The sequence below is a fragment of the Rhincodon typus genome, chromosome 3 (genome assembly GCF_021869965.1).
Source record: "Rhincodon typus isolate 14 chromosome 3, sRhiTyp1.1, whole genome shotgun sequence".
Lineage (NCBI taxonomy): Eukaryota > Metazoa > Chordata > Chondrichthyes > Orectolobiformes > Rhincodontidae > Rhincodon > Rhincodon typus.
The window spans coordinates 40300780-40312986 of record NC_063334.1 but is presented as its reverse complement, the minus strand read 5'-3'; the positions used below and the strand labels follow the sequence as shown (position 1 = coordinate 40312986).

Below are 12207 nucleotides of genomic sequence, written 5' to 3'. Positions count from 1 at the left end.
CACACACACACACACACACACACACACACACACACACACACACACACACACACACACACACACACACCTGAGGCATGAACCAAAAACGAAAATGCATTCTGCAGTACTGACAAACAGACAAATGTGCACGATGAATGTCATCATTTATCGCACAAAATCACCAAAGTGTTTCAGCCTAGAAGGAAGCCATACAGCCCGTCATGCCTACCGACAAATGTGCATCATTATTTACTGCCGATTGCCTGCTCTATCCCCTTGTGCATTATTTCTATCTAAATAACCACCCACTCCCCTTTTAATTCCTCAATTGAAAGCTTTGCCATGAAATCTTATATGTGATTTTCATCCTTCCTGTAACTAATAACTCCTGACAGCAATCAAAGGCCACGTGACCTGGCAGTTTTGGAGCTGCAGTATTATAATGGGACTTGCCATCCGGAACACTTTTTAGTTTCTCTCCTTTATCATTCTGTATAATATGCACTTTTTTTTAACTGCTTTCCCCGGCAGCCTTTATAATCTAACAGAGGCTGCCTTACAGTCTAGGAAAAAATATGATTGCATTTTTGAGGGAATAGGTTTTTTTTAAAACTACATTTTTAATTTTAAAAAAGTGGGTAAAATCCATTTTCTGATTTTGTAAGATATTTATAGTTACTGCTGCAGCAAATATGCCAATGGGATTGAAAGAGTTTGTCATTAGACTGTGGCTGAAGAGTGTAATTGAATTTAAATGATACCCGTGTATGTAATGTAAAAGCCTACAAGCTCCATTTGATGGAGAGGGAGAAAATGGAGGGGAAAAAGTAGTTTAAATATCTGAAAATGGACATTGCCTTTGGAGCAAACCACAGGGGTTGTGAATAAGGTTATCGACCATTGATGCAGCCACTATCGGTCCAGCAAGTCTTTAGCAGGTTGATTTTCATCATTTCTGCCCTGAGCTGCTTGTGACTAAATCTGCTTCTTCTGTTTATTTAACTGCATGGAGTTTAGTCTCTTTCCATGATTGTTAACATCAGTCAACATCCTCCTTGTAGGAAAAGGACAGAATCTGACTCGCGAAAAAGCAGCATTCCGAACAGCAAAGAATTACCTTCCCATCATCCCACGGACCCAGTAGAACTAAGACGTCTCAATTTTCAGACTCCAGGTGAGAGGTGGAAAAGTTTAAATCCAAGCTATCCAGGTTTGTGTTGGACCATGTTTTGTTTTGCTTTTTTGTTTGGGTGTGTGAGAGAGAAATGTGGTTACACAAAACTCTGTTGATTTTTTCATTGCCATGTTAAAAAACTTACATCAAGTTTTTTATATGTCAGCAAAGAGCTTCTGGTTTAAATAAAGCAAAAGAGGAAGGAAAGGTGAAAAAAGATTGCCTTTGGTGTGTTGAGTCTTCTGTGCTGTTTAATATTGCTGTCTTCCTGCAGTGCCACTGTAGCTACCTAATACCACTCGTGCTGGTACTCCTCAGTGAAAACTTGTTTGTAGCGTCCCAGATTCAGGACTGCTAGGAACAACCAGCAGACTTTGTTAACTGGTTGGGGCTGCTCCCTCTTGACCAGCCATTATACTTTTGATTGGTTTATACTCTGGTAATGGTTTTTGCAAAGTGTGAAGTATTACTGGGATCTTCTTCCCTCCAAAAGTATAGTTTTCTTCTCTCAAGTTACTGCCCAACCGTAAAGAGACATGAATAGGAGAAATAAATTAAAATAGTACAAACCTGAAGTAATAACACATCTCACTGCAGTCTGGTCTGGATCGGAGTACTGCAAGAGACTGACATCCAGACTAAGCAGGAGTACAGTGAGTTTTAGAAACTTGTAGCTGGGGCACTGTCTGGAATGCCCAGGCAGAGAAAGAGTTCACGGAGTTGATATCTTGGAGAAACCAAGTCACCTGTCAGCTGAGTCTGGAATGCTGTTGCTTTGGGTGTCATGTACTGGTTGAGTGATGTACATATTTTCTAGTTAGCCTGTTCAAAAATGTTGTGACACACACATGGAGCAGGTGGAACTTGAACCCGGTCTCTTGGCTCAGAGATAGGGACATTGCCATTGCACCACAAGGGCCAACCTGGTCTAATGATGTATTCCACAAATCTCCCACATGAAGGAATTACTCATTCCACGTGGAGGTAGTATTAAACCCAGCTAAAGTGTTACTGAATGAAATGGAAAGGTAACAGATAATAACCGCTCAGCTGTTGTTTAGAGCCAGGTATTTTCACCAGTCTTGTGAATGGGTTTAGATAAGGGGACTAACTCACATTGATATGTCTTTGCTGCTAGATGCAGTGCTCCCTGAATGCTTTCACCAGACCAATAATCAGAAGACAAAGACAGTCTACAATGTGGTGTTGATCATTCCCAACAAACTGTAGATCAGATGTACTCAATAGATATCACAATGGTGGCCAAAGAGCAAAAAAGTCATTTGCTATAATTGAGTAAACCAAGCACCTATTTTTCAAAATTTATCAGATTCTGATTAAACTTAAATGGCCACTTTAAATTACTAGAACCATAGAAATATTGCAGTACAGAAAGAGGCCATTCAGCTCATGGTGTCTGGGCTAATTGAAATAAAAGCTGCCATTCTAATCCCACTTACCAGCACCTGATCTGTAGCCTTGCAGGTTACAGGCTTCAAGGGCAGTTCACCTTCGTTTAAAATGACTTGAGTGTTTTCACCCCAAACACCAAACGAGGCAGCAGATTGCAGATTCCAGATTCCACCTTCCAGATTCCACCTGCCTTTGGGTGAAAACATTTTCCTCATGTCCTCTCTAATCCTTCTGCCAATCACTTTAAATTTGTGCTCCTAGTAATCAACATCTCCGTTATCACCCTCCCCCAGAAGATGTGTTGCAGCTGCTCTTTAACATCCTTTACCAGGTGCAGGTTGGAGACGGTGGCAATGCAACTTGACTGCACAGACCTCAGGGACAGTGGTTCAAATTGACAATTGGTATAATTTAAAATTTGAAATTAACACATAAAATTCTCTAATAGAAGGCCAGTATCAGTGATGGTGACCACGAAACTTCCATTGAATTCTGAAAAAAAAACTATCTGGTTCACTACTGTCCTTTAGGAAACAAAATCTGCCATCCATACTTGGTCCGACCTACATGTGACTTTAGACCCACAGTCGTGTGTTTGACTGTAAACAACTTTCTGTAATACCAGAGCAGGCCACTCAGTTCAAGAGCAGTCAGGAATGGGCAGCAAGTGCAGACCTTGTCGGCAACACATTCATCCGACGAAGGAAATAACATAAATTAGGGCAATGTTAATTGATAATGAAAGATATCTACCGTGAGAGAAGAAAATGCCTAAGTTGCTCTGGTATGTTACCAGTCGAGTGTTTTCAGAGATTGGCCTTAAGACACATTTGCCTACAATTTTCAATCAGTTTTATTCCATTGCTAGTACTATCCTAACAGGTACTTCCAGCCTCAAAACTACGATGACTGAAAAATTTCAGCTATCAACCTTGAAATTGGGATATGCAAAAATTAGCATACAAATGCTCAACATGGTTATATAAAGTTCTTTCCTGTGCCATTTTCAAAAGAGGTATTGACCCATTTATTATACATGGGTTAATACCTACAATAAAATACTTTGAAAGCAATTTATTACAAATGCAGTAAGCATTCTTATTCTAATTTTTTTATAAGGTAATTTCAAGACCAACACTAAGTACATGCAGACATAGCTGTACCCTGTATCTTGTGTGCTATACCTGACAATGTGCTGCTTAATACTGACATGTTGAAAGTTCCCTGTTTGCTTTATTAGTGTTTATTATTTTGATGTCATCAAAAAACCTAACACCTCCTTTTGCCCAAAAGAAATTTTACCTTTTAATGCCATTTAAATTAAAATTTGCAAATGTCTTGAAATAAAAACAGTCAAGGAATAATTATCCACTTTTGCAGCTGTGGAATTTTGCACTATAGTCCCTGATTTTTTTTCTGATGCATGGCTAGTGTCAGGTCCAACAAACTAACTACTAACTGGCTTGTATCAACTGACAGCTCCCCCACCCTTAAGACCTCAGATTTCCAACTTAACAGGAATTGAGGATGCTTTTGTTTTTCTTTACTAGAAGCACTAAAATATAAATATTGACTTTTGAATTCCTTTGGAAAACTTATTTTTCTGAGTAACTGCCTCCTGTTTCCCAAACCAATTGGTCTACAGCTCAGAAGGGCAACCTGCTGCGATTTGATGTCAAGACCCAATAGTGACACATTACGTTGAGTCTCTATCATAGATGTGTAGTGAAAATGATCTAAGCTGGGGTGGGAGAATCTTTATGTGGAGAAAAAGAGGAGCAGAATTCAATCTATGCCTCAAGAACTAATCAACAAATTCTCTTAGATAAGAGTGCTTCTGTAACTGGTACCGTTGAAGGTACTGAGCACTGAATGAAGTTGTATCTGTGACCTGTGTAGTGATTACCAACTCTTTACAGCCTTGGCCAATAACTCAGTTCCTGCCATCAACCCCATGTTTGGCTCCATGTTCTTCCTTTCCAGCTACACGGCTGCTCAGTAATTAGATGGTACTAACACTGTCGCATGGGTAGTCCAAAAGGTCTAAGTCTCCTAAGTTTGTTTTCAACATTTGAGTGCTGGATAAAATTATAATATTGTTGTAATTTTCCTTTTGAGTTCCACAGTTCTTTAGTTTTGCTTTCCATGCACATGCATGCTCTCAATGTGCCTATGTGCAGTTCTCCATGTTCCATTAGTTACCGTCATTATTCCTTGCCGGCTGCTCACTATTGTAAAACCAGTGAAGTGCTTTCTGGCCTTCTCCAGACAGGTGCTCAAACAAGTTAACATGGCCTAAAAATGAATGAAGGGCAGTAGAGAGACTGGTTCACAAATGTTTACAGTCCTAAGGAAAAGTGTCAGGCTATGGAGACAAGCTCCTGAATCTTGCTTCTCTCAAAAAAATGTTGATACTCGCAGCAGGTTGTAGGAGCGATCATGGGATTTAATTTTGGCCAGGAGTTTTTGACTTGGGACTATCATATTTGACATGAGTGTCCTGTTCCTGTCACACTGAGCAAAATAAATCAAACGGTAATCTTTGTCCTGTTCCTCCCCAGCCCTCATCCCCTGCAATCTGTGATCAGTGGAAACATTTTCGAAGTTTGAATTATTTTGCAGTCTTTGTGTGCTCTGTAATTGCTGTTTATCCCTGGTCCATGCAGTCAGTCCTTCATTAGAAGTACAGTGCATGTGAATGGCTGCTGTGTGAAAGGTTTTTAGCATCAAACATGGGTGGAAGTAATTTCATGATTTAATTCCCCTTTTTTAAAAAAACATTTGCAATAAAATGATTTAATCTTGTTTTTGTGGCAAAACAAAAACACATTTTTGACAGCACCTTCACGAATTTGTTCTGTTTTCCCTGTGTTTATTTTTCTTTGGAGGAAGAGTGGAAACTTTATTTATACACTCCCCCCCAATTTTCTTTACAGGTTCAGGTGTCTCCAGTTACCATGGTAACCTCCATTCAACAAGTTAGTTTTCCCTGACATTAATTCACTACTTCTTCCTTCTGAATCTTTTTCTCTCGTTTCAGGCTTCTGGCTGCTTGTTTGTGTAGTTCACATTCCACAGTTCTCATTTTAACTTGATGCAGATAGCTCTTTGTACATTGTAGGGAGATAAGTTTGAAGTGTGGCAACGCTGTCATTACTCAAAGCAGCAGTCAGTGCCAGGGCTAACCTTCCATCTTCTCTGCCCAGCTAACTTCGGCAACATTTTGGGAATGTGAGCTTCTAGAGCATGAGCGGTAACTGCTAATTGCCTTGAGAGCCCCTTCTCTTCTGAGCATGCCCTGCTTTGAGTAATCAAACTGCCTGCTTTTTTTTTAAATTTCTCTCAACATCAAACATGGTTACTAGTTTACATGTCAAGCTCTTCTAACAAATTGCTTTACAGATTTGTGTTGTACCACTGTATCATTAAATATTGCTCTTGTGATGTGTTTTATTCTTGTCCAATTTGTCAGGCATGGCCAATCATCCACCAATCCCTATCTCTGAGCTCGCGGATCACATTGAGCGGTTGAAAGCTAATGACAACTTGAAGTTCTCGCAGGAGTATGAGGTAAACGGTTTCTGATGTCACCTCATGCTATATTTTCATATTTGCTTTAAAATGGATAGAGCTAAACCCAAAACAAGACACCTTTGTTTTATTTTTTGACAATGTAGTTGCATAATTATTAACCCTTTACCGATTGCTTTTTACTTTAAATAGTCAAGATGCTGGTTACAGGAGTGACATTATTTTTAACAGTTAGATTAGAGCTTTCACCTCATTGATCCGCAAGTTAGTCTTTCCAGGAGCCCTGCACAAGGCATCTCAGTAGGAAACTGATGTAAAAGGTGAAGAATGGATGATCTTAAATAGGAAAAAAAACTTGATTTAAAATTTTTCCTCATAATTCATTGACAATGTACATGTGTAATGTAGGTTGGACGTAGTCAGAGACCAATCACCAAAGAGAAACTTCACCTCACCACAATGTTATGCAGCAGGTTGGAAGTGGGGCATCAGCCCCTCAGTGGGATGATGCCCCAACTTCTGGAACTGCCAATCAATCTGATGGGCTGACAACTCCAACAATGCCAGCAGTGCCAGAGCTGGGTAGTGGGAGTTTTCGGAACTACAGGAAGGATTGCGAAGAGACGTGGATCCCAGAGTGAATTAAATCAGAGGGCTATTGACGGTGAGGGCCATCCCACCTTAGGAAGGAATCTGGGGTTTTTCTTGATATACTGGAATGAATGGGGATGGTACTACCTTCTCAAGCTGGGGGAAGGTACTCTCCAAAGACAGTATACACCTACCTCCTACCCGACATTTTCAAAACTTTTTAAAGAAACAGTTTGCTTACTCTCATCCAGTTGTCCAACAATCATTTGCAGCAAAGGCAGGGTAATATGATGGGCAGTTGTCCCTGAATTATTTATTTATGTGTGGTCATGCCCACAGAGGAAAGAGATCATAAGTAGTTCTAAAAGTTACAATTTCTTACTTAAATTTTCAACTGAACTTTGCTCGACTTAAACATGACTGCTGGTTGGTTACATGATACCATTTGACCAAAATTTCTGAATAGTTGCAATTGATAGGACTGGGGCAGAGCTCAGACAATGATCTTCTGGAATTTCACAGTTTTTCTTGTGCAGTCAAAAGCCACACAAAGCAGCACTGGACTCTTATGCCTTGCTTTAATCGAGTGAAAGCTCGTACAGTGTGAACAACACAGTCTATTTGAAAAAAAATCCCATCTGTTAACATCACGACCTGCAAGATTCTCTCTTCAGAAGACCAGACTCCAGGCTCAGCTGAGTCTCCCTTTAACCTCGATCCCTCTAAAACCTGGCTTCTAGAAGAAATCCCAGTTTGGTGTGATAAGTGAACTAAGTGCACTGTTTAATTGTAACTTCTTATCTTCCTTCCTTTTCTTTCTTCTGTCTGTGCTTATGTATGTGTTGCAACAGTCATTCCCCAGCATGGAATGCATGAATTAACCATCTTTTTAACCCTAAAGACAGTATTTTATGAGTCATGTGAAAATTGGCCTGCACAAACATACCACAATTTCTTTCTAAAGAGAAAAGAAAAATGAAAAATACCTTTGCAGAAATTGAAGAAAATAAAATAATTCAGTTCACCTCTCCATCGAATCCATAACAGAAATGAGGTGCAGGTCCGGGATTGAACTCATTTTATGCACTGCACAAAAATCTGACCAGAGTCCGAATCTCAAAAACAAGCTTTCAGTGAATACTTCAAGAAACCACATGGAAGCCAACAGGGAAATTTCCGTGACTAGAAATATCTTTTAAACAGACAACCAACTGTAGCAAATTCCCTTGATCCTAATACTAGAGTGAAGTGTTACATTTTAAAACCAAAATGTGGGTAAGAAAAGAATCTTTAATGAACAAAACATTTTCCTAAGTGCAGGGCAGCTGGAGGGTGTAGCTGGGGGAATGCAAATAAAAGTAAATAGCAAGGTGAAAAGACCAGAATAACTTCAGATGCTTCTTAAGCATTTGAACGAATGCTCACTTGCAGCACAGAGTCAAATTCAGGTATTCTACCCAGGACAATTTTCCTTGCAAAAAATAAAAGATGATAGAGCTGGAAAAGAAGAACTGATAGCTAGAGTTTCAGGAGAGTGAAAGAGAGAGAGAAAGAGAACAGGAGAGAGAATGGGCTTTTGAGCAAAATGATACTGGAGATGAAGCTAGGAGCCCAAAAGGAGATTGAAGTTAATTTGAAGTTGTTAATATACCACTGGGAAATGGTTTGGTTAGGCCCTGAGCACAGATCCCAGAGAAGTCAGAGCAGTCCAAGGAGACTGGAAAAACAGAAGGGAACTAGAAAGGTTCTTATTGGCTATTGAGAATTTCAAGAAGTCCCAAATTCCGAACTGTGATGATAGAGCCCATACATACTGGAAAAATGGAGAGGAAATGATAGGTAATGAGGAAGGCAAAGTTGGATCGAAGAGAGTCAAGATAAAAGTCAGAGAAATTAAAAAGTCTAGCAAAGAGACTATAGAGTCAAAAAGGGGTCAGTATAGAACCGAGGGGACAGTCCACAGATGCTGAACAACCTAAGCTATTTGAGCAAAGCTCTGCAGTGTTGCAGAGAAAAGGTTTGATCCCTTTAGTGGGCTGGAAAATCTGCCTGGGATGACATGTTTCAAGAGTGCTGAAGAAAGGCCAGTAAATGGGTCACAAAGAACCTGTAAATTTCAGAGGAGGTAAAGGAGTGAGCCACAAATTGACTTCAATGAGGATTAATGGGCAGTGCCCATGAAGAATAAAATGAGAGTGAAAAGAAGCCCCACACAATTTAAAAGCCACGCAGCAGACCAGTAAAAACTAGTCAGTCCCACATAAGCCAGGGGGACTAAATTAGGGCGAATTCAATTCTGCAGTAGCTGTCTGACCTATCCTGACAGCAAGAATGGCTTAGGTGCTTGCAACCATCCAAATGGCCTTTCAAGCCCTGCTGGTAGTTCCCAGGCATCCAGAACCCAATGTACAATGCTCACTTGAGGAGCTAGAGGGAGGTAAAGGCTGAGGTGGGAGTAGCAGTTTTGAAGAAGACACAGCCAAGTGTGGCTGGTGCAGTTCTTCTTCTCAGGAATCAAGAGGAGCACACACAACTCGCAGATCTACCAGAACATTTCAGAGGAAGGGAGCCTGTACCCATGTTGGAAAAGGATTGCTTACTGAAATCCCCCTTACACATTTAGAGGGAGACCAGAAAAAGCTGCAAACAGACAGGCAACAGGTGAGGCAACTACCTTCTTCAATATAGGAAAACAAGAGCCTGCACCTATGCTGGACGAGCAGGAGCTCTGATGAGCCGCTCCACCCTTCTGCTTGGAGAGGAGGAACAGGGAATGTACAAGATTGGCATTAAAAAAATGGTGAGGGGGATTCTTCCCAAGTTGAATAGCCACAGGGTATGACAGCATCAGCTTCTCAAAAACACTAAGTACGAGAGTGTTTCCATAGGTCAGGGTAGAGACTAATCCTACCTCAAAGGAACAGAGCAGGGAAAGATATTATCCCAGATATTCAACCACACTTATGACTGCCCTAAAAGGAGTGGAAATGCAACTAAAACAGAATTAAACCTAGAGTCCAGTCAACTGAGAGTGCCTAACAGAGAGAGAACACGTCTGAAGGTAGCCAGGATGAGTTGGTTGACGGGGAAATTGGAGTCTACCCAAGTTGAATCCCTGGCTGTCAGGCTGGCATACTCTGGACATAAATATTGCTATCAAGTGCCAATTGACCCATGAAGAGTTTCAGTATCCCCCTTCTTTGTCCAGTACAATCTAAGGAGACCAGGATCTTACTACACCTTCAGTTGCGAAGTCCTGTTGATCCCCAGACTGAGACATATATCTGTATTCATTACCCCAAATGACCAATGCCAGTGTACGGTCATGTGTTTGGGTTTAAACATGTCTTCAGCAACCTTTCAGATGTTAGCAAACTAGGTGATAGTTGGATCCTACTATTCTGCAGTGTGCCTGGATGACCTGATCATTGACAGCATCAAAAATAAACTGATAGATGATATGGACAGAAAAGCAGTAAGAGATTTTAACAGAAGTTGAAAACCATCCTGCCATACTCAGACCACAACTCTTGGGATGGTTTCCGAAGAAAACGGAAACTGACCGATGCAGATTGCTCTGCTAGAATTGACTCTCACAGCTCTTTAACAGAGAAATCATCCCACTGCAGAACAGAGCCATGTAACCACTGAAGCCTTGTCCTAAGAGTAAACACTCAGAATACAACAGTGAACTGATATTTTACTTGCTGACTCTATTTCACTTTCAAGAGAGAATAAGAGAATGAATGTACGCCTCTTGTTTTCTAGCAGAACAAAAATGTATAAGAATAGAAGTGATGTCATGTAAAAGATCTGTAAATCCCATATCTCCACAGCCATTTCTAGATGAAGGAGGGCTCGAATGAAATTCAATATGGCTGAACTGGCACTAATGGCACAATTTAACTGATACGATAGACAACGAGCAAGCACAGAAACTACCTTGCGAACCAAAGTGACTCATTCAGGAGTCCTGTAACTTCAAGATTGCTTTGGTTTAATCTGGAGAGAGCTAGTCTACTGTGAGCAATGTTTCTTTTTAAAAAAAAATCACTCAAATGTTAGCATAGCAATCTGGGCACAGCCAGTACACTGTTACCCACAAAATTCTCTGTACAGAAGACTAGACTCCAGGCTCGGCTAAGCTTGCCTTCATTCTTAACCTTTCTCAAACTGAGTGCCCAGAGGAAATCCAACATTCACCTGAAAAGTGGATGAGCCACACAGCTATCACTGGAATGACGACAAGAAGAGATTCTATGATATCAGCCGCCAGACTCTCTGGACTCAGTCCAAAATAATGTGAAATAATGTTGATAACTTTGAGTTTTAACATATGCCAACTTATATCCCTGTTCCTTTTTTTGTCTTCTTTCTTTGCATGCTTGCACGTGTGTCTGTGTTGCAATTATCCTCCAGGTTTAAATGCATGAATATGCAATAATTCCATTTTAACTCTAAAGAGAGTTTGTTGCGGGCCATTTAAAAAAACTGCACTTCACAAGCAACACACCACAGATAATTTCAAAAGAAGAAAGAAAAGCAGAAAAAATCTAAAAACATTTTTGCTTGCAGACAGAAAAGGAGAAGACTAAAATTCATGTCTACCACTTATTTGTAACAAAATGATAGGTGGGCTGCTGATCCCAGTACCTTCTATTACAGGGGTGGCTTCACAGGCAAGTCCAAAGAAAGTGGGCTTGCCTGTTTTTTGTGCCTCTGTGCCAACAGAGCACAGGGTAGCGGCATATAACATCCAGCTGTGATGTTGAATGAAGCAATATTTGTGGACCCAAATTTCAAATCTACAACACACTGGAGCTGCAGAGTCAGCATTTGTAAAAAAAACAGGTTACCTGATGCTGGTCAGTCTGCTGTTCGTTTGCAATATTTTCTGTGTTTATTTAAAACCTCCAGCATTTTCGGATTTTGTTTTGTCTTGATGCTCAAACCCATCAGTCTTGAGTTTCAATAAGGAAAATCTTGGTGAATTTATAGTAGAGGCAGAAAATGCAGGATACACTCAGCAGATTAGTTCCATTCGTGGCAAGGTGAAGTTAGGGTTATTGGTACAAGGGGATTGCAAAGTGCATAGCACTTAAGAAAAATAGAGGGAGCATGAACGTGAATAAAGAGAAGCAGAAGAAAGTCCACGATTAGGTGAAGACTGATGATTAAATCTTTGTGATATTAAAGCGATGACTGTGAGTGATAGTGTAATGACAATGAGAGAAATTGAATAATAAAAGTTGTTACTGAAATCCAGACCATGTAATGAAGAGTCACAGCAGAAAGAAGAGAGGAGATGTACTAATGGGGATATTCAAAAATAATCAATTTCAAACATTATTCCTCACTTCCTCTCTTAATTGATGCTGCCTGACCAAGTGATTATTGCCAGTACTTTAATTTCTAGTTGGAATGATTAGGAATAGTCAGCATGGTTTTGCATGAGGGAAATCATGTCTCACAAATTTGATTGACTTTTTTGAGAAGTAGCCAAAAAGATTGATGAGGGC

General features: G+C 40.3%; 1 protein-coding gene across 5 annotated transcripts in view; it reads left to right on the top strand.

The window, feature by feature from the left end:
- Positions 1–12207, top strand: part of LOC109939107 (receptor-type tyrosine-protein phosphatase delta) — a 542862-nt gene that overhangs the window by 442339 nt on the left and 88316 nt on the right. For 3 of the 5 annotated variants that reach the window (XM_048595069.1, XM_048595067.1, XM_048595066.1), the window contains 3 exons: positions 1041–1153; positions 5503–5544; positions 6039–6136. In XM_048595069.1, coding sequence (XP_048451026.1) covers positions 1041–1153; positions 5503–5544; positions 6039–6136 — 253 coding nt within the window. The remainder of the gene's footprint in view (positions 1–1040; positions 1154–5502; positions 5545–6038; positions 6137–12207) is intronic. The other 2 variants (XM_048595070.1, XM_048595071.1) reach the window with 1 other exon arrangement.